The sequence below is a fragment of the Thalia democratica genome, chromosome 8, assembly GCF_965202585.1.
Source record: "Thalia democratica chromosome 8, ktThaDemo2.hap1.1, whole genome shotgun sequence".
Lineage (NCBI taxonomy): Eukaryota > Metazoa > Chordata > Thaliacea > Salpida > Salpidae > Thalia > Thalia democratica.
In genome coordinates this window covers 37,872,180-37,896,914 of record NC_139172.1, presented here as the reverse complement: position 1 = coordinate 37,896,914, position 24,735 = coordinate 37,872,180, and the positions used below count along the sequence as shown (strand labels likewise).

Below are 24,735 nucleotides of genomic sequence, written 5' to 3'. Positions count from 1 at the left end.
TGCGGAATGAACTTATTAAATTGTTAAGGTAATATTAAAATAATTAGTAAATATTTAGAGTTTTTCTTCAGGGTACTACGTCTAAAATTTTTTTTATGACTAAACTGTTTTTGTTATGTTTACTATTATTTTACAAAAAAGGATGCTAAATATTTATGTAAACTTTTAAATGTCATCTGATTTCATTGTTTGTTCATTCAAATGGTTGTGTTAATAGATTTGTGTTTGTTTGACAAAAAATTGTAACTACAATTAAGCTTTTTCTGTTTGAACAGTCTTGTTTGTTGCATTACGACATAAACTTATGTTAATTTTATTTCAAAATAGCTTATAGCACAAGGTGATATAATATGTAGGATATTTTACAAAAAAGAAGCTTTTAAAGTAAATTTTATTTAGAAAACACAAACTAAAAATTTATCTTGTAAGCAAAAAGCATAAAATACTAACAAACTACTTTTCACAACATTAGTTACTGATAGTGATACACAAAGCACATTTCTATGTTGCTACTACAAACTAATAACTAACAAAAATAACAAGGCAACGTGTTATACTATATTGTTTTTAAAAAAGGTTGAAAAGTAATAAAATGCATGTGTTTCAAAAGTTTGACATTGCTGTTAACAGCTGCACAAAAAGATTCGAGTACAAACAACGATTGTCTCAATTAAACGTCATCGAAAAAATCACGTGACTAATAGTTGAGAAGGCGCGCGCGTTTTGAGACTTCACAGCTTTCCTTGCACACGCGAAACTCAAAGTTGTCCCAGGAACTTCTTCAGCAGCATCAGGTACAGCAGCTCGGCGTTCGCCTGGTTGAAACCCTCCTCCTCCTGATCGACTTTGGTCCTCTCACCGTGGTCCTCGACCCCTTCTCTGATGTGGTTGTAATCATCATCGTCGTCGTCATGGTCGTCATGGTCGTGGTCGTCATGGTTGTGGTCTTCGTGGTCGTGGTCAACATCTGCAATGTTTGTTGAAACTATTTATTACACACGTCGTCGAAGTCATGAAACAAAGTTTTGTTTAATTATAGTTTTTTGAGTTTTTTGTTATTTTTTCTTTCAACCTGTTTAGAGTTAAACAAACGTGTAGAAAAATTAGGCATGCTTAAAACTCAAACATTTACACGCTCAGAAAACATTATATTTTTCAAAAATAAAATCGTCAACTAACGTGTTTAGCATGCATTTATTAGTAAAACTTAAAAAAAAATTTAGTTAGAGCTGAACAACTTTAAAAGTTGACTATTTTCTTCTAAGTTAAATAATTTCATGTTTTTTTAATTTTTAGTTTGTGCAAAAAGAAAAGCTGCAAACAAAAATATCTTAGTAAGATACATTTCAAATATTGCTAATAAATTTGAAACGTTTACATTTTTCACCAAATAAACTAATAAACATTTTACCTAATTCGTCGTCTTTGTGGTCATCTTCTTCATGATCATCTGAAAAGTAAATAAAAAACATTTTGGAGTCTGAAGAGACAATTATAAAAAAGATACAAAACCAGCTTTAAAACAGTCAGTTTTTGTTAAAGATTGCTATTTAAGATTAAACTAATTTGTTTTTTAATAACAAGGTTTTGTGAGATATTTCAAAAACAGTACAAAAATATTTTCTTTTAAATAATTTACAGGAGCTTTTATCTCAGGAACTAAACTAACCATGATCATCACCGTCATGGTCGTCATGGTGATCTTCGTCTCCATGGTGATCTTCATCAACGTCATGATCGTCCTCATGGTGATCTTCATCATCGTCATGATCGTCGTCATGGTTATCTTCGTCTCCATGGTGATCTTCATCAACGTCATGATCGTCCTCATGGTGATCTTCATCATCGTCATGATCGTCGTCATGGTGATCTTCGTCTCCATGGTGATCTTCATCATCATGGTGATCGTGTTCATCGGAGTGGTTGTAATACTCGTCTTGGTTGCTAGGCACCACCTCGCAACATACCTGACCCTCTTTGCCCGACATTTGCACCTGAAATTTTTATTTTGTTAATTAAATTGAAATACGCGTGAATCTTGCGAGGTTTAACAGTGTATTTCAAGACCGCATGTTTCACACCGCAAGTGCGGTCTCAAAATCCGCTTCAATGATATGCTCCACAGTCGTGATGGGAACAGCAAGACATTTTATCAACAAACCAACCTTGAACAAAGCACATTGGATTTAGACCTTAACTAAGCTTTAAAATGTTTAGTTGTAATATATACTTTCGACGGTTGGTAAACATTTAAGAAAAAAATGAGTTAGCATGCATCCTTGCTTTGGGTTTAAGCTTCAAGTCGTTCATTTTAAGCTTCAAGTGTGGTCTGGTTTTTTTATTTAGAAGTTGCCTTGTGAGCTTTTGCAAAATGACAAACCACTGAAGGTTTTTTATTGTAAAAAGCCTGTTTTTTCATTGTTTAATTATAAATGTTGTCTAGGTGAAGAAAATGAAAAATTTTACCAAGACTCTAGCAATGCCTATAGTCTCTAAAATATTTGGAAGTATATTAAATTTTTCAAACAAATAAACTAAATAAGTACTGTAAACAGATAAATAAAGGTTTGAGTATATGTTAAACAAAATTGCTTTAGCTTAGACATATTTAAGAAACTCATTTAATGACAACTGAACAAGTGTTTTGCAAATTTTTTATTAGAGTAACAATCGCTAAAACCAATTTGAATATAAAAGTGCAATAAGTTTATATCATATTTAAAAACAACTTAACTAACGATGATGCTTCTTCCGACGATGGAGTTGTTTTTGTTCAGGGAAATATCAGAAATTTCGAAATCCGAGATGAGGACAACTCCTCCGGGGGTGGCGGTGAAGTCCCCCAAGTAAGACTGTAATCTGTAAATAAATTCTTTGACTAGTTTAGGTAAAATCCTCAGGTAAAACTTTAAACTAAAAATAAACTTCAATTTTAACTTAGGTCAAACTCTCACTTGTATGTACCATAACTTGAAAAGTTAAAGCTTAGGTCAAATTACTTGTAGCTCAGTAAATATGTCCATCGTATTAGCAAATCAAAATTTCAACAACGCCATTTTAAAAGTTAACATGTTTTCCAAACATTAAGATACTTTATAGTAAACTTTGACAAGTCTTTTGATATAATTTAACTTATAATAAACTTATTATAAGTAAAAAAAAAGTTTATTTTTCAGTTTTAAAGTTCCGTTTAAGTTAAAACTTGATATTCGTTTTTATTAATGTGTAACTGGTATACTTTAAAGTTGTTAAACACGCAAAATTAAATGAGTTGACAATATGTTTCCAGTTTAAACTTTTATTTTTCGCTAAAATCAAAATTGGTCGATAAAGATATAACCTCAATGTAATCTGTAAAATTCTCAACACTAAAATATTCCGCGCTAATCGCGCTAGGAACCTGTAAATTGCTTCCAGCAATGAAAACACTTCGACTTGAAAGTACTATTTTCTCAATTGTGTTTTTTCAATTTGTTGAAGCAATTAAAATTATCATAAATTTTTTTTTTGTACAACTTATTTGTGTTGAATTTTAATTTTTAGAACGGTTTTTGATCCACATTGATTTTAAGACTAACGTATCTAAACACTTAAGATATTCAAACTTACCCAAAACCTTTAATGAAAAGTGTTGTAACGTTAAAAAATTAACTTTATTCAGCATGTATTTTTTTTCAATCGAAACAATTTGGATAAATAACTTTTAAGCCTTGCGTTTGTCAAGTTTGTTATTTAAAAAATTTTACAAATAAAAAAATTAGAGCCAGAAATCAGTGTGAAACAAAATTTTACTACTTGAAAAAAAATAGCGGGATATTTAAAACTACTAAAAATTTAATCATACACGTAAAAAGTAAGAGATAAATTTTAGGGGCTGTCTTTTAGGTTTATAGGCGGGAAGGAAAACTAATGACGAAGGATAAACACGTTACTATTCTTGTTTGAGTGACACTATTGTTTGTTACAAAACAAGAAGACATTGCTATCTAAGATAAATTTTCAAACTAACCCAGAAGTTTTTAAGTTAAAAACAAAACCCAACGCTTTTGAAACTAATAAGCTGCGAGCTGTGAAACCAGGGTTGGACAAACAACAAATACGAGAGTGCTAAAAAAACGAGAGAGAGAACTAACCCTGGGGTGTTGGGGTCGTCGAAGGGAGTGAACTCCTCAGTGCAGACCCCGTCGTGAATGTGGACCGGAAACCTTCGGTGTTTTCCCGAAACCGTGAGGAGAATGTGACCGTAAGTAGCGTTGTCCTGCGGTTAGAAAATAAAATATTTGTTTGATTTATGCAAGTGTATGTAGTAAGTGATTTAGCACATCGTATCATGTTTAAACGAGTCTAGTGAAAAAAAGTAAGTAAAGTTAAGATGTTCAAAGGGATGTATTTTTATCGAAGACACAGAAGTGTTTTAGTTTGCACTATGTAGTCCATAGCGAACTGTTATAACAAACTGCTAAACATTTTGAATTTAAACTGTTTTGTACGTTCATTTAATTAGCTTCCAACTGGTTTTAAAAGCTTAGTTTCATATGTGTAAAAAGACTAAAGTATTCTATAACTAAAATTAAGCAAACCCTATGCGGGTCTCTAGCTCTTAGTTAGTTTTCATATATAAAGGAATTTGAGATAGTGAAACAAATTCTCAATACAACTGAAACAAAAAACTTTAAGTCAACTACTTAAGATTTAAGTATATGCTTTTTGTTATTAAAAAAACTAAAGGTTTTTCTTTATGAATCAATTTAAATTAATATCAGCAAAACTAACGTCCTCCATGAAATAGATATGTCCTTTTACACTTCCATCTTCTGGGAAGTAGCATTTTGCGTATTCAGCTCCATATACTAAAATAAAGGTAAATGTTTAACATTTAAAAAAAAAAGTCTCTTTAACTATTATTGCTACGAGTTTTTTGATATGAGAATTTTATTACCATTGAATAACTTCTTTGAAAAATAATGAATCATTGTTTAAAAAAATCTTTGTTAAGTTGTTAAATGAAGTATTCTTTGTTAAGTTGTTCGGCTTAAAAGTTTGTTGTTAATGTGTGTGAACCTCCAAAAAAAACAGCTAAATTGAATGAATTAAAAGTTGCAGTTAGTCAAAAAAAATTATTTAGTAATTAAAATGTTGCTAGTTTGAACAGTGTGTAAACTTTTAAGTATATATGATTAAGTTTAAACATTATTTAAAAAAATATATATGCTCTAGGATAGAAGAGAAGCTATTATAAATTTTACCAAAAAATAAGAAGATTAGTAAGAAAATATTTAGAGTTTGATAAAAGCATTGTTATACTAGTAAAAGTTAAATTTTGAATCGCAAAAACATAACGAATTCATAAAAAAAGGTTGATACTCTAACTTTTAAGATAAAAGAAACAGAAATGACTCAATTAAAATAAACTTTACCTGATAGTAAGACACAGGAAATGACTGTAGCTACGATTAAAAACTTCATTTTTAATCTTATCTGTATAAAAAAGATTTGAGAATGATACACATTTGAAAAATAACTTAAGTTTTTGAAAAGTTTAACTTTATACTATGGTTTTAATTTGCAAACTAAAGTTCTCAACTTAAAAAAATATAAGAAGATCAACTTTCAAGATCAAATTAAATTTCCCATAAATTAAATAAAAATATTTTATATCTTTTTAATTGTTTATAAATAAACGTTAGCGATTACACTCTGTATCTAAAACAATTAAAGACGCTGCCTTTTTTTCAATACAATTTTATCTTTTATAAAAAATAAAATAAAATTCACGCTAGATACTCGTATATAAGAGTAAGAAATCGCACTTGACCTAATTCAGAATGCTGTTTTGTTTCTTAAAAATAACAAACTTTGTACATTTTTTTTAACCACTTAAAAAATGTTCTAAACACTTGAGAACATTTTATCTGAAGAACAAAACACTTCTTTTCGTTACCTTTTCATCAAGTACTAGACAACCTTCTAATCCGACTAAGTAAACTTCCAATCATGAGACAGGTTTTATAAGTTAAAATTTCAAAGAGAAAAGAAAAAAAAAGGCTGGCGTCTCATGATACTGGTTGGCCACCGAAATTGCCCGCAGTTAAAAATTTCAGATTAAAAATCATCGTGCTCAAATCACCAAACGCAAAACAACAAACATTGATTGGAAAGTTGCAATTCACGCGATTTCTCCGTTTTCAACAGCTTACGTTGATTTTACTTGATAAAATATTTGTGTTATGATTAGATATATTTAATGTGCATTATATGTAGGTCCATATGAAATAATTTCGCTTACAAACACAGCTTTAGAGTTCAAGAAAAATATTTTTATATTAATAGTTTTTTAGTTTAAGAGCTTTTTGTATTTGATAATTGTAAAAACATTTGTAAAAACCTTGATTCTATCAACTTTGACCAATTTCATTTTATTTTCAACGGAAAGCTCTATTATAAACAATAATAAAGTTTTATTTATTTTAATTTATTTAATAGATCCAACAAACTTTCAATTAAAAAATATATATACATTAGAGTTATATTTTCACTAAAAACTTTATAAAATATTTTTTTTTTAATTCTAAAACAGTTTTGTTGGTATCAGTATCCAAACTTACCTTGCTGTTAAGGAATTTTGTCAATAAAAACACAATAAATGTAAAATTCATGAACTACCTGTTAGTAATTACAACTGCCTCCAGCAAATTACTCATCAGTAAATAAAACTAATATATTTTTCGGAATTAAAAGTATGATTTTGTATTTTGAAGATTATCAATGTTTTTCTAATACTAATAATGCTTATAATTTTTCTTTAACAAAAACCAAATTTTTTGATAATTGAACAATATTTTGTAAAATTGTAATCAAATAAGTAAATTAATTTAATAATTAGTAAATAAGAACAAACAGAAAAGTAGGAATAAATAAAAAATAAAAATATTTAACATTTCCAAAAGTACAGTACACACAATGTGTTTAGCAAACTGTAAAAAAAATGTTTCTAATATTTTAAATTCAAAAATTTTAATTATATTTTTTATCTTTACTACAAAATGCTGCAGCAAATTTGTCTACAAAAAAAAAAGAGAAAAACTTTTAGCAAAACTAAACTGTTAAAGTAGTTTTACAGATACCTTAAAACACAGTTACTTACATAAGGGTTTTCAAAACGTTGTTCATAAGGCGTCATTTGAAAAAAATAAAATAATCTATGACCCCCTCCGACAAGTTTACTCTAAAAACTACCTTTTATTAAACCTGAAACCTTTTTTTGCTCTTCCCAGTCAACTCCAGAATATTTAGTTTAAGTTTCAAAACTACCTTTATATATCTGAAATATTTTTTAGGTCTTCACCATCAAATCCAGAAAATATAAAGTAAGTCTTAAACTGTGGATTCATGACTCCTTTGCTGCTTATGACCCACTTTAAGAGGCTTTGCTTCAAAAAAAAAAGTAAAAGTGTCCATACCAAAATATTCTTACGATTAGATTAAAAGATCATTAAGACATAGGTTCGTAGTTTAAAAATCCAAAACATTTCAATACAAAAGGGGAAGTTCAACTTTTATGTTAAATTTATATACATATATTTAAAAAACTCAAAAATGGTTGTTGTTAACAACAACGAAATACAACTTTGCCATTAAGGAATTTTGTCAATAAGAAACAGAAAATGGTTAAAAGTTAGAATAGCCTCAAGACAAATTACTCAGCAGGAAGTTAAAACTGTTTTTATCATTTATTTTGGAAAGTTTGTATAGTTTAAAGCTAATCTCAATTACTGTAAAAATTAATACTAAAAATGTGCTCTAATGACACCTAATTTTTTGACAATTGAATTTTCCCGAAAAGTTTTAGTTATTATTTTCAATAACCTACAAACAGAGAAGTAAAATCAAAAGTAAGATGGACACAACGTAATCAGTATACTATTCATCAAGACTTTGTTAAATTTATTTTCACTTGTAAGTTATACTCAAACTTATACAACTCAATAATTAAAAATTAAAAACATATATAAAAAAAAAAGACAAATATGATCTGCTTAACTATGTAGTTGTAAAATAATTTAAGAAACGAATTATTTTTATATAAAGTTGAAACAAAGTTTGGTTTATAGCCCAACATTTTTGTACGATTAGATTAAAAAGTTAAATCAAATTGTAAGTTTGTAGTATCGAAATCAAAAAGCTTTCAGTGCAAAAACAGGTTTTTCTACGTTAAAGATAATGTTTTAAAATGTCGTCAATTCAATTTTTTTTGACTTGAGGCAATCTAAACTATAATCAGAACAGTTATAATATTACGATTTGAAAATTTAAAATGTAATTTCGATTTGCTTAAAAGTATCGTCTTGACTAAAAATGGTTTGTTTACAAACTGAAAGTCAAGTAGTTATTTTTAAGATTTTAAAAACTTCAAGAACATCATTATAGGAACTATTATATTTATAAAAACAATTTAGTTTGTTTCAAGTAGTAAAGTTTTTATAAAGTTGGCGCTGAAATAAATGTACTGGAAAGTGCTGAAGCTGCTAATTTTTTTTTTGAATCAAATGTTGCTGGTGTTTTAGGAAAAGCTTTAATTTTTGCTATACGTCTAAATGGGTGCCTAAATGCATTTTATTCTATCGTTGACACATAACTTAAATTTAAAACTTCATACAATTATTCAAAAAATCATTGTTAGCATCCTAGTAGAACTGACAACCTAAATCAACATCTGTTTAAACGTAAACAGCTTAGAGTTTAACATTTTTTTAATACACCTAAAATAGACCAAGTTAACACAAACAACATAGTAAACTGTATTGATTAACATTTTTAAATACGAACATGAAATATTAGCATAAACTTTTGAAAAAAAGAATATGTTTTAAGTAAAACAGGTTTAACTTGAAAATTTTAGTAAGCTAAAACGCACACTTTAGCTTTACCTTTATACAAGTCAAAAGTTAAAATCTTAAGTTTATCAATTAGAAAAGTCTTTGTAACTGTTTTTTGTATTTTGAATTAAAATAGACTTTAAAGTTGTTTAGTCTTAGGTATTCTTAAAAGTACGTTTATATAATTTATACTTGAAAAATAAAACATTTTGTTTATAGAACTACTAAAGTAGATAAATGCTTTTACTAAATTAAAAAAAATAACTTTTAAATTCGATTTAGTTTTTAATGTCTACTTAGATATTAAAAAATTTAGTTTAGTCAATGATAATACTTTTTTTTACAAGTTTTGTTATTTATAGATAGAGCAATTAGTATGTATAACAACTCTACATTGTTTGCAAATATATTTTAAAGTCGATGCTAAAAAATGCATGCTAACTGGTTAACTTTGTTTTGATCACAAACTAAACTGTAAAACTTGTGTTTTATAAGCTTAGATACGTTTTTAGCTTTGTAATTGTATTATGGCATTTATTATGTATGTCAAAGTTATTTGGTTTTAATTTATTAAATACTGAGCAACTAATAAAAGTAAAATAAAATTTTATCTACGTTTTAAGATCTAATAACTTTTGTAATTTGAAAATTACTTCAGACAAATAGTATTGTAATGTTAAATGTAACTGTTTTAGAATATACCAAAAATCATAAACAAAAAATTGTTGATGATAAAAAAACATTGTGTTCAACTTCTGAAGAACGAACTTCAGCTGTCCAAACCTGTTATCAAGTTTGTTTTTATTTTAAATAGATAAAGACGCTATACGTTTCATAAATGGATTAGAAATAGTATAACTTTCAAAATTTAATGAAAGTTTACTGAGATTATATTAGGAAAAATGTTTGTCGCTCATTTTAATTTTAAATAAATTTGAAGATATGCCTAAAATTTGTTTTACCGGACATATTAAAAAAAAGCATTGGCGGTCCGCATAATTAAAATATGTTCCGGTTGAAAAAAAAGTTTTGTTTTTCTTCAATGATTAGTAACCAGAAAATATTTAGAATTAGTACTTCCTTAATTTTCATGTAAGTAGTTTATATCGTGATTTGTTGTTTTATTTTGTATTTTTACTTTAACTTATTTAATTTAGACTAAATAATTACAAATATTATATATTTTTGTATAAGTCGGATTTAACATTAAGTATTTTATCTATTATTAACCTATAAAAATCTATAGCAATTATTTTTATTTTTTATGGACACATGTATATACCTACTTTAGCTTCTATTCTTTCCTTACAGTATTTATTTTTTTACAGAGCTCCTTTGAAGTGTGTTAATTCATTAACACACAGAAACATGTGTTAGTGCAATAACAGAAGGGTACTGTACAATTTGTTATTATTAAATAGATATTCAACAAGGTAAATTTATGTTTACTTAAAATTAAGTTTAGTTTACATTGGAAAGTATTTATTGTTAAAAATCTTACTTTTATAAGATTTTGGCCAACTTTTTCAAATTAAAACATACAGCGTGGTACAGATTTTACCTTTAATATTATTATAATAATGACTCGGTTTTTATTGAAAGTTATGTGGTAACTATAAAAAAAAAAAAAAACTCAAGTTGTTAAGTAAATTGATAGTGGAAATTTTGTTAAGACTAGAGTATGTTTTTGAATATAAATTTTAGTTTTTATTAGTACATTTTTAAATACATTTTTGTTAGGCTCTCCATGTGTAGCTAAAAGTCATTTAATTTTATAAAGATAATATACGTAAAACTGTTTTTTTTTTGTGTGACTAAAATTAAAACTAAAATGTTATTCCAATGTCACTAAAATTAAAAAAGCGGCCCGCGAAAATTTTAAAGTATGAAAGTTTGACCTGAAAGCACCCAACTGCCTGCAGACCGCTGGTCTAAAATTTTTTAGTAAAGTTTTTGTCAGTTAACCTATTAGTTTAGCTATAAAGCTGTAGCTTGAAAACTGATGTATTTTCTGCAAAGTTAAAACTAATATTAAGACAGCTAAACAACTAAAAAGTAAAACAAAACTAATCATTTATAAGCAGGGCAGTTTTTATTTTTTTACTTTGAAATTTGATTTAAGTTAGCGATTTTTCTTTTAAAACTGTGAGTTAGATAACAAAGCGACCTAAGAACAATCTATTTCACTCCAAACCAGCCAACTTTCAATTGATGAGTGCGTCAAAGTAGTAACGAACTTAAATTTAGACTTCATGCCACATATTGAAATAATGTCCATACATACTTGTAATATTATGAAGTACTCGTAAAAATTCTATACATTTTTTTAAATAAAAGTTTCCAGTTTTTAAATAAATGTTTTGCTTAATATGCTTATCAAATTATTTTAGTTATTTTACTATTTTGTAAAGCTGCTTACACTATGTTTAGTAAAGAAGTTATCAGTTTATTTTTAAAGCGCAGATTAGCAGCAAAAAGTTTCTTTCATTAGTTGTTGTTGTTTTTTGTTTAGTTACAATTTTAACTTTAACATAAAAAAATTCAGTCATAAGTTAAGTTTGTTAAAAAACTTCGATATTCTTTTAAAAAAAAATATTTAGAACCAAATAGTAATAGCTAATTGATTAGTAAAGAATTAAGAGTAAAATAGATACGAAATTTTAAATTAATAATTTCTTAAATTGTTAATTAAAGTCATTTGTTTACTAAGAAATTAAGTAATTTTATAAGTTATTTTAAAAGATTTATTAAATGTTTTAAATTTAACGTTCCGCGCAGAATTATTTTTGAAAATCAAATAAATAGAATTAAACTTTATTTTTGAATTTAATCAGTAATAATTCATTGAACCGTAATTTTTTATAATAACAAAACTATAATTAAACATTAGCATCTACCATACTTTCAAAAACTACTATTAGTAAAAAACTGTTTAACTCTATTTTAACCTTTAGAGTTTGTTAAAGTTTGCATAAACACAACTTTAATTCAAAAAGTTTTAGATTAAATTGCGAAAATAAATAGTCATGTTCTAAGGTACTTTTCTTAAATTAATAACAATTGCACTTTTGGAATGTAAGGAAAGTTCTAAAAATTATTTACTTAATTTCAAAACTAATTGACTTATTTGTGTAAGCTTCAAAAACTTACATTAGTGTATTAATTTACTTGTAATTTATCAATTACTTTAATATCTACTTTATATATCTACTAAAAAATCTGTATTTGTAGTTTTAGTTAATTAGTTAAAGCTTTTTAAAAACAAATCAATTTTGATATTATGATAAGTTAAAACAAAATAATACGAAACTTGTAGGCCTAAAAATTTTTTCAGTTTCATAACATAAAACTCTTCAGCGTCAGGTAGCGGTTATACTTTGCGCTTATAGTTTTTACTTTTCCAAAACTAAAGAACACAAACTAGTTTATTCGGCAGTTTTGATCTTTTGACTGCAGTATGGCTTTTAAAAATCTAAACGTTTATGAACAAGCTCTGAAACATACAATGGCCGTCTTTTTTTAAACTTCTTAAAAATATTATGCGAGTTGGTGTAATAATCAATTTGTCAAAGCAGGTTGTAAGTGTTTTCAGTGTAATCATTTGTTAAATGTCAGGGATTTATAGAAGTACAAAACAGCTAATCTAAAAAAAAAGGCTTTTTTATTAGAATTTTAAAAATATGTTCACTTTAAAAATAAAGTATACTGTCTTCAAACAAACTTTCGTATTAATTTTTTCAGTGCAAAAAAAAAACTTAAAACACATACTAACCATTAATTGTATACAATAAAGTGAATGTATTTACTACACACTAAAATTTTTCGCAAACATAAATTAACCTTTAAAACATTTGCGTTAAAGTTTTATTATAGTTCTTTAGTTTTGTATGAAGCTATAAAATGTTAAACTTTAAACTAAAACAAATCTTTGACAATAATATCTAACACGTTTCTTTACAAAAAAGTTGCACTTAAACCAAATATAACATCTAAACAAATTATTATGAGCTATCTTGCACTTTTTTACTTGTAAAAGGTGACTAAAACTTTTTGTTACAATCAAGTCAGCTTTGCTTTGCTTGAGTCGTTTTTTTAGCGACTGTATTTTTTTGTCGTGTGATCTACTGAGTGTCTTGTTTCTAATAAAAAGTAAATTAGCATAAGGTGTGTACGTCATAGCAGTTAGTTGACGTCATAGCAGTAACTGCCAAGTGAGGGGTAGGACTTTTTATGGGTAGTTTTAAGTATTGGGTACTTTTAATTGCAGCAATTTTGCAATAAAAAGTACCCAATATTTTGATGATGTCATTAACTTTACTTTGGGTACTTTTGAAGCTTAAACTTTCTTAACAAAACAAAACTGCTGTCCAGGCCTATGATAAATTCACTTTGTTTATTTTTCTAAATATGAAAATAACTATATCTGAAATAAAACAATAGAAGGTAACTAAATATTTCCCTATAATAACAAAATTATAGAAATATAATTTTTAACCTTGATATTTTTTGTGTAACTTACAATTTTAAATTCAAGCACAAATTAAGCTATTGACTTATTAAGATTTTTCTTTTGTAGTTTATTGATGACTTTAAGTTATTATATTTTATCAATTATTTATTTATATTATTTTAATATATATTATTTTAATTTATTATATATTATTTAATTATTTTACATGTAGAAGTAGTTTAAAAATTACAGATTTTTAGGTGATTTTCGTTTTAAATACCAAATTTTTTCAATTTTTTTTAATTTCACAAGTTCAAGGTTTTTCCAGTTTTTGTTTAAACTGTCAAGTTCCTGGATTCCAGGTGTGTTGGCAACCCTGCTCAAATTTTAAAGAAGTATTCCTTTCAATATTTTTTTATAAAAATAAAAAAAGGAAAAAAGATGACAATTAAAACTTACTGTACTATCCTATTTTAATGTTACATATCAAAAGTTTGTTTTGGTATAAAAAATTTGTATAAAGCTACTTGTAGTTTGGATTAAAATTTATAAAGTGACATCAAATTGTAATAAAAGTGATCTACACCCTTACTGTACCCAAGGTGACTCCTAAATTTTATTTGAAATTTTTAAAATTTTTCTAAATTTATCTATAGTTTTTTAAATGCCAGTCTTAATTACTTTTCTAAAAAAAACAAGTGATCAGATTTTCAAGTCATTCTAGGATTTTATACAACATTCCAAGATTTCCATAAGCATCTAGGTTTGATGGTCACCCTGTTAGCTTTATTTCAAACTAAAAAAAGGTAGCTTTTATAAAAGTACATAACTTATGTACAACTAGTTCAAATTTTTCTATGACTGAAATTCATCAATAAACTATAAAAGTAAAAATTTAATAAGTCAATAGCTTAATTTGTGCTTGAATTTAAAATTGTAAATTACACAAAAAATAACAAAGTTTGAAATTATTTTTCTATAGTTTTGTTAACATAGGGAAATATTTAGTTACCTTCTATTGTTTTATTTCAGATATAGTTATTTTCATATTTAGAAAAATAAACAAAGTGAATTTGTTATAGGCCTATTGACAGCAGTTTTGTTTTATTAAGAAAGTTTAAGCTTCAAAAGTACCCAAAGTAAAGTTAATGATATCATCAAAATATTGGGTACTTTTTATTACAAAGTTGCTGCAATTAAAAGTACCCAATATTTAAAACTACCCATAAAAAGTCCAACCGCCAAGAAGGGAGCAGACTCGAATCATGTTAAACTAAGCTTCCCTGAACTTACAACGTTTTATTTTTAATTTATAACTTTATGTAACTACTTATTTTTAGTCTACTTTAAGGTAACACGCATGATGGTCGAAGTTCAAAAGTCACAATGTTTTCAACCGCTGCGTTTACAAAATTTAAACTTATGGCAACTCGTTTGGAGCACAAACCATTTCAGATCCATTAGACTCGCAAGTTAACAAGCATTCAGTTTGAACAAGTACCATTTTGCTCACTTTGGTTAATTACTGTGCAATGTGCATTACTTTTGTACGAAATGAAAACATTTGCATTAAGTTGTTTACTAAATAGGTATTATACAACTAACTAACTAAATCCAAAAACTCTTTACAATAATTTTTTGCATAATAACTTGCTGTTGTAAGAAGAAAATTAATATGAAACTGAAAAAAAAATCCTGGTGGAATGCTAATCTGTCTTTTTCAGATTTTTAAGATAAAGCGATAAAGTGCTTTAGTTGTTTTAATATGTTATACAAGGACTTGAAATGAAATTAATCAAATTTAACCAAGTTACCGAACAAATTTGAATTAAAACACAATTTTGCTCAGTGGGCCACATTTACATGCTTGCGGGCCGCAAAACTTTCTTTCGCGGGCCGCAGTTTGCCGACCCCTGGTCTAGAGGTTTAAAAGTTTTTTGAGAAAAATAAAAAAAAAATTGTACAAATCATAACTTAAAACTTTTGAGTTTTGTTCGTTATGATTTCTTAAGCAAATCTGCATAAAAAACATTAAAAATTTAAAAGATAACATTTATACAGTATATCTAAAAATGTTAAGAACGGACTAAATATGCACGAAGACAGTGTTTGCACAAAGGGTCACTTTTGCACAAAAAAATTATTTTTGCACGAGAGAAAAAAAGAGAAAAGAATAAACCTTGTAAAAAAAAAATAAAAAAAAGAAAAAATAATTTACCGACAAAAGGTAAGGGTAAGGGGTAACAGTGATAGTTAAAAAAAAACTTCTAATAAAAACAAAAAAAACAATAAACAATAAATACTATGAAAGAATTATTTTTTTAGTTAAAAACAAAATAGTTCCCGACCTAGGGTAAGGGTTAGCAATAACAGTGATAGTAAAAGTTTAAAAAGCTGAGTTCTAAATTTAAAAAAAAAATTAAAAAAATTGTAAATAAAACTAATAAAATGATTAATTAGAAAAATTAGTACAAATAAAATCAAATAAATATATAAAATATTCAAACCATGCAAAAGTGACCCTTTGTGCAAAAATGTCTTTGTGAAAAGTTACCCTTCGTGTAAAAGAGTCTTCGTGCAAATGTGACCCTTTTTGCATATTTGACTACTACCCAAAAATGTTTGACATTCAGTTTGTAAAAACAATATTTTTAGTTAAAACGACAAATTTAACCATTTAAAAAATTACACTTTAACTGTTGAAAGCGTAAAATGATATCTATTCTGTTTATATTTTAGATTGCCTTAAGTCAAAACATTTTAAATTGACCACAATTTAAAACATCACCTTAAACGTAGAAAGACCTGTTTTTGCATTGTAAACTTTTTTTGATTTCCAAATTAGAAACTTACAACTTAATTAAATCTTTTTATCTAATCGGTAAAAAGGTTTTGATGTAAACCAACTTTAATTTTTATACTTCAATTTAAACAACTTGTTTCTTAAATCATCTGTAAAACTTTTTTATCAATTTTTAGTTGGGCAAAGCATATTTCTTTTTATTCGTTTTTTAAAGACATATTTTTAAAATTTTAGTTTCTAAGATGGAGAATTTAAGTTAAACTACTGAGTGTAAATAAGTTTAAAAAATCTTTAAAAATGATATAATCACTACATTATGTTTAAATTACTTTTGATAATTTATCAAAAAATTTTTTTGTAATTTATTTCCTTGTTTATTGTTTGTTTTCGAAAATTTAACTAAAGCTTTAAAAAAGAAGTTTTAGTTAACAAAAGTAAAGTTGTCTTTAGAGCACAGTTTTCAGAATTAAAAAAAAGAATCGAAATGAGCCTTAAAACATACAATCTTACTTGAAAGTAATATCAAAAATTAATGTTAAAAACTTTTTACTTTCCTGCTGATTGATTTGTCCTGAGGCTATTCTAACTATTAACCACTTTCTGTGTTTTAATTGACAAAATTCCTTAATGGCAAAGTTGAATTTCGACATTGAAATTGACAGTCATTTGGAATTTTATATTAATTACCAATACTATTTTAATTGTTTTATTAGCAAAATTAAAAAACGTTATACATAATTTGTTTTGAAAATGAAAAACTTTTGATCCGTTTTAGGAACTTAACCACAAAAGAAAAATAAAAAAATTGAAAATTGTTGAACAAAAAAAAAAAACTTAAAATTTTTTGGTCTTAGGATTAAATTATTTTCCTAGTTCCTAAGCTATTTTTTAAAGAGCTTTCAGTTGAAAATCAAATGAACCTTTTAGTAAAAGATAAAAAAGGCAAGGTTTTTTTCTTAGTTTCCTTCCGAAAAAAAAAGGGTGATGTTTAAATTGAACCGCATTTTATTAAAATTTTATCTAAGATACTTTAATCTGTTACACCAAAGCTGAATACACACGATAAACGTTTAGTACAAGTTTAAATACGTCAAACCTTAATACAAGTTTTTTATAGTGATGTACCGGACCCACAATTTTGGGTCCGGCCGGACCCGGATCCGGACTTTTTTTTTAAATTAGAATCCGGCCGGAACCGGATCCGGACTTTTTTTTCAAACTAGAATCCGGCCGGAACCGGATCCGGACTTTTTTTTCAAATTATTATCCGGCCGGAACCGGATCCGGACTATTTTTTCAAATTAGAATCCGGCCGGATCCGGATATCAGACAAAAATGGCAATATCCGGCCGGACCCGGACCCGGATAGTGAGTCTGGTACATCACTAGACTATAAACTAGCCTGAGTCAGAATGAGGTTTTTAAAAACTGAAAAAAAAGAACTTTAATCTAAAGTAGAACAGCTAGCCACAAGGTTTACAAGTTTAGGTGTTATTTACAATTAAAAATCTGAAATCAAGTTCTTGAACAAAATACACTAGAAAATTACAAAGTATTGAAAACTGGATCAGTCAAGCTCATTCAAAATCTAAAAGAAAACTAGCCTGAGTTTTATAAAAGACTAAACTAGCTTTAGGCAGTCCAAGATTTTCTAAAATTCCCAAAAATTTTCAAACTAGCAGTGTTGCCACTGTTTAAGTCAATAAAACTAGCTAGAGTGAGTATAAACAAGCCTGAGTCAGAATGAGGTTTTTTAAAACTGAAAAAAGTTACTTAACTTAATAATCAGTAGAACAGGTAGCAAAGGTTGACAATTTGGTAGTAAAGTTGTGGACTGATTGTGGTACACTTAACTTATTAGTACTCCCCATCATAACTAAATCCTACCTTATTTAATTAATATCTAACAAATTCTAAATTCTAACTGAGACTACTTTCTATAATCAGACACGACAGTTTTGAGTGATGAATCTTTTATATAAAACACAACAAGAAATACCAGCATATACAAAATTATTAATTACTTTGGTAACAATTTAAAAATTGGAAGCTATTTAAATCTATATCAAAAGACTTAAAACAATAAACTAAAAATTATATAAAAATTTTAGTAAACAAGAAACTGTAAAATTTTTAATTAACTATTAAACTATAAACCTGGCTTAAATATTTAAACAATTAAACACCAGTTTAAATATTCACTTTTAAAACAAAACACTACTTACAATAAGCATTCACAAAAAAGTTCAAGATATTTTGTTGCTTCAAGCTGCACACCAAACTAACTAACTGCTTACATATAAACTGCCTGTCATGTTCTGATGTTTTGTTGCATCAGTATTTAGTTTGAAACATTTCGTCATATGATTCTCATTGGCTCGTACATTCAACCGTATTTACTCTAAATATTCTCTGAGCTCAACTTTAAACAATAAATAATCAAAGTTTTCAATTTTACAACATATGTAAAGAGTTGCATTTCTGAAATGTTTATTTCATAGTTTAAATGTAAACAAATGTAAATTAGTCACGTGTACAAAATGAGCCAATCACGGTAGGTGTTTAATTTTAACTGACGAAAATGATTCTTATTAATTTACACAGGGTATGTTTTTGAAAAAATACTTTTCAGTATGCTTTTTCATACTAACTAGATCCGGGTCCGACCGGACCTCTGTTAGGATCCGGCCGGACCCGGATCCGGACTTTTTTCTCAAATTAGAATCCGGCCGGAACCGGATCCGGACTTTTTTTTCAAATTAGAGTCCGGCCGGAACCGGATCCGGACTTTTTTTTCAAATTAGAGTCCGGCCGGATCCGGATATCAGACAAAAATGGCAATATCCGGCCGGACCCGGACCCGGATAGTGAGTCCGGTACATCACTAGTTTTTTATCAAATAAAAAACAACAAAAACTACGAAAGTGGAATTTCCCAATTGAAGTTCCTTATTTTGCGTTTGGTGATTTAAACTGATTGATGATTTTTAACCTGAAAAAATTACACTGCAGGCAGTTTCGGTGGCATACCAGTACCATGAGACGCCAGCCTTTTTTTCTTTACTCTTTATACTAAATTTAATCTATAAAACCTGTCTCATGATTAGGATTATAATCAGTTGGACGATTAAAGCGAACAGTACCAAATAAAAGTATAAGAAAAAGTAGTTTTATTGCTCTTCAGGTAAATATTCTCAATGTTTCAGAGTAGTTAGGAAAAAATTATAAAGCTTGCTAGAAACCGAGCAGCATTCTGAATTAGTTTTAGAGGCAGTTTTTTTATAGGTACATGCGCGTCCCAATAAATTTGGTTCTTACTAGATATAAGTGTGTTCAAAATTAGCATACAGTAAAATAAAAAATACTTTGTTTGATTCGTTTTATATACAGAGCGTAATCGCCAACATTTAACATGGAAGCAATAAAAAAAAAATTAAACATGTTTTACACCAAATGTAAGTAAGAGACTGTTAAATGTCGCAAATTAAACTTCGTATCACTTTTTTGGTTGAGAATTTTAATTGCACAACTTAAAACAAAACGTATTAAGCTCTAAAAAATTAAACTGTTTTCTGACTTATATCCATCTCAAATCTTTTTCAGACAAATAAAATAAGATGAATGTTTTAATCGTAGCTGCACTCATTTCCTGTTTCGCAGTGTCAGGTGAAGAGTTTATTTATGCTATATATTTTTGTAACTTTTAAGCTTAAATATAAAATAATTTTCTTTTTGTTATTGAAATTCACAGTTAAACGCTTAACAATGCAATGTTTTTATTAAACTACGAGCAAAGTTGTTCTCTTGATTTTTAAAATTTCAATAATATATTTAGCAATTGCTCTTCTATCCCTGTGCATAAATTTATTTTTAGACTGAATTATTTTTGCTAAAAATTTAGCATGGTGTTTTTGACTTCATAGTATTTTAATTACTACTTTTAATCCAAGTTCAAGCTTTAAAGTATTAAGTGTAGTAGTTTTTTGAGATTTATGCACATTTAGAAATAATTAAATCAATAATAATTGACGTCTTCTTCAACGAAAGATAGTGTTTTTAGCTATAAAAAACAAAACTAACACTTTGTAGTTGAAAATATTCCAACAAATATATTATGTATAACAACTTGCTTTTTCACAGTATATGGAGCTGAGTACGCGAAATGCTACTTCCCAGAAGACGGCAGTGTGAAAGGACATATTTATTTCATGGAGGACGTTAGTCATTATTTGCTGTTTAAATATTTAAAACACTTATAAATAACAGCTGTTTGTATTTTGATATTGAAAATAATAATGCGTTAAAGTACTAGATAGTTGACTAAAAGTTGTCGTTTCTGTTGTTTTATTTTTGCTCTTATACTGACGAATGGTGTTGTATTCAAAGAACATCTGAATAAACGCATTGCCTACTCTCGTCAGATTTTTTAGTTTAAAATCAATTTTTTTTGGATATAAGTAGTTATTATTTGTTAAGCTTTTAGCAAGCTGTACAAAATAAACGAATCTAAAAAAATTAACACTTTTGAAAAGCTAAGCACAACTAAACTATTTTGTTTTTCAGTTTGATTCAAACTACGAGGTAAAAATAAAACACTTTTAATTCCGTTTTTTTAACATAAATTACATACACCTCTATAGTTGAAGTGAAGTTTTATACTTTTTAACTGCAAGGTAACATTAAATTTGTATTTTTCAACTTTATTTGCATCTTAAATTGACATACAGTCCTGTAGTTCAAAAGAAATTTTATTATTTGTTTAAAATCTTGTAGTTCATTTTTATTTACCGCAGGATGACACTACTTACGGTCACATTCTCCTCACGACTTCGGGGAAACACCGAAGGTTTCCGGTCTACATTCACGACGGGGTCTGCACTGAGGTGTTCACTCCCTTCGACGACCCCAACACCCCAGGGTTCGTTTTCTCTCTCGTTTTTTTAGTTCTCTAGTATTTGTAGTTTGTCCAATCTTGGTTTCAAAGCTTGCAGCTTATTTATTTCAAAAGTGTGTCAAACTGATTTCTGGCTCTAATTTTTTCGTAAAATTCGTTACTACTTCAAATAACAAACTAGACAAACGCAATGCTTAAAGTTATTTATCCACATACATAGGATTTAAAAATTCATATGCTGAATAATTCTAAAATTATTAACGTTACGAAATTTTTCATTAAAGTTTTTTATGTAAGCTTAAATCTTAAAACTTTGAGATACGTTAGTCTTAAAATCAATGTGATTCAAAAACTGTGATAAAATTTAAAATTCACCACGCAAATAAGTTTTACAGTAAAGATTTTTTTATTTATTTAAATTGCTCCAACAAATTTTAAAATGTATTATTACCATTGCTTTTTGAGAAAATTGTACTTTCAAGTCGATGTGTTACCATTGCTAAAAGCACTTTACGTATCGCAAGTAGTGCGGAACTTTTCGATGTGGAGAATTTCACAGACTACAGATAGATTATACGTAAACTTTAACTGAGTTTTTTTTTATAATAGCACGGTCGGATTTACAGAAGAGAATATTTAGTTGCTTAAAGAATATAAGGTTCTTAATTAAACTAGTTTCGCGTTTTTCACAATTTTAAGATAAGCCAGCCGAAAATTAATAAGCACAAATTTTAAGTTTTCTATTTCTTTAATAAAAAAACTTAAGCTTCAAAGGGACTTTCACACCAAAAATAAATTTTGTATATACTTATAATACGTTTATATGAAGTTTGAAGTAAAAGGTATAAATAGAAAATATAAAAAAATTAAACAAACTATGTTAGTGCTTCAAAGGATATAAAATTTCATAATGGTCTCGTTGGAACTGTAATTTGAAAATAAAATGAACTTATTTACTCAGTTAGATAAAGTAACTTTACCTAATTTAAATTCAATCATTAATACTCTTAGATTACAGTCTTACTTCGGAATTTGACCTCAACTAAAACATTTTTTTTACAGGTTAAAGCCTTACTTGAGGGATTCTATATAATATAAAGCATTTTATTTTCGAATTATAATGTTATTGAGTAAATTACCTAAATCAAAACAAACATTTAGAGTTACTGTCTTACTTCTGGGACTTCACCTAAAATAAAACTTTTTATTTGCAGGTTACAGTCTTACTTGGGGGACTTTACCGCCACCTCTGAAGGAGTTGTCCTCATCTCAGATTTCGAAATTTCCGATATTTCCCTGAACAAAAACAACTCCATCGTCGGAAGAAGCATCATCGTTAGTTAAGTTGTTTTGAAATGTGATATAAACTTATTGCACTTTTATACTCAAAGTAATTTTAGCGATTGTTACTCTAATTAAAAGTTTTCAACAAAATTTTTAGTTGTAATTAAAACAGTTTTGTAAATGTATCTAACTAAAGCTATTTTGTTTTACACATGCTTACATCTTTGCTTATCTGTTTAAGATACTTATTTTATTTATTTGTATGAAAAATGTAACAAGTTAAAAGTTTTTAAATAGATTCTAAATATTGCAAAAATACATCTTTTGTTTTTCTATACGTATTTAACATTCAAAAGTAAACTAAGAAAAGACATGTCTTGTGTTAAAATTAAAAGCGCTGAAGGTTTCACATTTGGAAAAAAATTATCTTTTAAACAGAGCACAGAGAGTGTGAAATTATGACTAAACAATAACATAAATCTTTGAAAAAGCTTGAAACTTAAAACTAAAAGAAATTGTGTAAACATCATCTTTGTTTTTTTAATGTTTGTAAACACTTAAAAGCTGTTTTACAATAACTAAATACACTACAACCTCATTACGGTCTTAAACTGACGCGTTTTTTTCAGTCTTGATTTTATAACTATTACTGCTGCTCAACACGATTGTGCAGTATACCATTGGAGCGGATTTTGAGATCGCTCACCACTTGCGGTGTGAAACATGCGGTCTTCGAAATACAATGTTAAAATCTAGAATGTTAAACCTAACAACCTAAACCTAAACTAACTAAAAGTTAAACCACGCACGATCCACGTCTAAATTTGAATTTAACAAAAAAATAGCCAAATATGTTTTCAAAATTTTACAAAATCAAGTGTAAATTTAACTTCAGGTGCAAACGCCGGGCAAAGAGGGTCAGCTATGTTGCCAGGTGGTCCCTAGCGACAGAGAGGAATATTACACCCACTCGTGCGACCGCGACCATGACGACCATGACGACCACGACGATCACGACGATCACGACGATGATTACAACCACATCAGAGACGGGGTGGAGGACCACGGAGTGAGGACGGAAGTTGGGGAGGAGGATTTCGACCAGACGAACGCTGAGTTGCTGCACATAAAGGCGTAGAAGAAATTCCTGGGACAACTTTGAAAAATTGACACGAGAGTTTTCTCGAATTTCAGTTTTTCCACTTGGATTCGTTTTAAAATAGTATATTTTATTTTGTAACTGCTTTTTTTATGTTAGCGACCAGCATTTTAATCTTTTTATATACGTTTTATTTTTTTTTGTGGAAAATTAGTTTTATTTTTTAAAATGCATTTTTACATAAAACGTTAGTATTGCAAGTTTTGTAGATAAGTATTTGGTTTATAGTAAAACAAAAACAAAATGGTAGAAATTAAAAACTGAACTCAGAACGATTGTACCTTTTTGACTGGAGGTTCTCAGATTTTTCAATGATGTTTGTTTGAGACGATAGTAGTTTATACTTGAACCATTTTGTGCAATTGTTAAGATCTTTTTCATACTTTTAAATTACACGTGTTTTACTGCTAAAACTATTTTAATCCTTTTTTAAAACAATATGATATAAGACACTACTAGAGACAATTTTTTGATTAATTACTTGGTTTATAGTAGCAGCAAAACAATGAATAATATGTCACCATCAGTAACAAATGTTATGAAAATTAGTTTAATTGTTAGTATTTTATGCTTTTCGCTTACCAATTAATGTTGGTTTTTTTTTAATAAAATTTACATTGAAAGCTTATAGTGTTTTTTACATTTTTCTGTAAAAAAAATATTAAGAAATAAGATACATTTTACAATAGTTATGTTACCATTCCTATTGATTTGGAAGATAATTAGTATCTTAATACTTTTTATTTAAGTTTGAAAAAGTTTAAGAAAATATAGTTTACTATTTATTAGTTTTTCTTTTTAAAATCTGCACCATCCTTTTAACTAAAAAACGCATTTTTCTTATAACTTCTATTTAATTATTATTTATTACGTTTGAAAAGTTTTTAACAACTCTAAATTTGTTATACTGAATAAAGTTATTTTATACGCCTTTATATACATGCCTTTATATTTACTTTTCTAAACCAATTTAATTGTGTTTCGATTTTTCAAACAGATATTACATACATGTTTCGAGGTTAAGGTTCAGTCTAATTAAAAAGTTGCAAACACTCACAGAACTTACTTCTAATAACCGAGAAAATTATTCATCTACAATCAACTTAGTACTGAATTAATTATGCATATCATTAAACTATATGTTGTACAAATTTAAACTCTATTATATTGGATCAAAAGTATATAAAACTTGAATAAGTTGCACACATGTTTTTAATAAACCGAACTTTTTTTTGTAACAATAAAATCCGTATTCTACAACAAGAACAAC

General features: G+C 27.5%; 2 protein-coding genes across 2 annotated transcripts; one reads left to right on the top strand and one right to left on the bottom strand.

The window, feature by feature from the left end:
• Nucleotides 1-379: 379 nt before the first annotated feature.
• On the bottom strand, nucleotides 380-5,499 carry LOC145843402 (uncharacterized). Its single transcript, XM_082950878.1, has 7 exons — nucleotides 5,418-5,499; nucleotides 4,774-4,850; nucleotides 4,134-4,258; nucleotides 2,739-2,859; nucleotides 1,670-1,994; nucleotides 1,412-1,450; nucleotides 380-967 (listed from the first exon to the last, which is right to left on the bottom strand). The coding sequence occupies exons 1-7, from the start codon at nucleotides 5,464-5,466 to the stop codon at nucleotides 759-761; spliced, it is 945 nt and encodes a 314-aa protein (XP_082807004.1). The 5' UTR covers nucleotides 5,467-5,499; the 3' UTR covers nucleotides 380-758.
• A 14,202-nt stretch (nucleotides 5,500-19,701) lies between these two features.
• Nucleotides 19,702-24,093, top strand: LOC145842269 (uncharacterized). The gene is made up of 5 exons (XM_082949689.1): nucleotides 19,702-19,794; nucleotides 20,269-20,345; nucleotides 20,922-21,046; nucleotides 22,237-22,357; nucleotides 23,202-24,093. Exons 1-5 carry the CDS (start codon nucleotides 19,746-19,748, stop codon nucleotides 23,442-23,444), a joined length of 615 nt encoding a protein of 204 aa, XP_082805815.1. The 5' UTR covers nucleotides 19,702-19,745; the 3' UTR covers nucleotides 23,445-24,093.
• The last annotated feature ends 642 nt before the right edge of the window (nucleotides 24,094-24,735 follow it).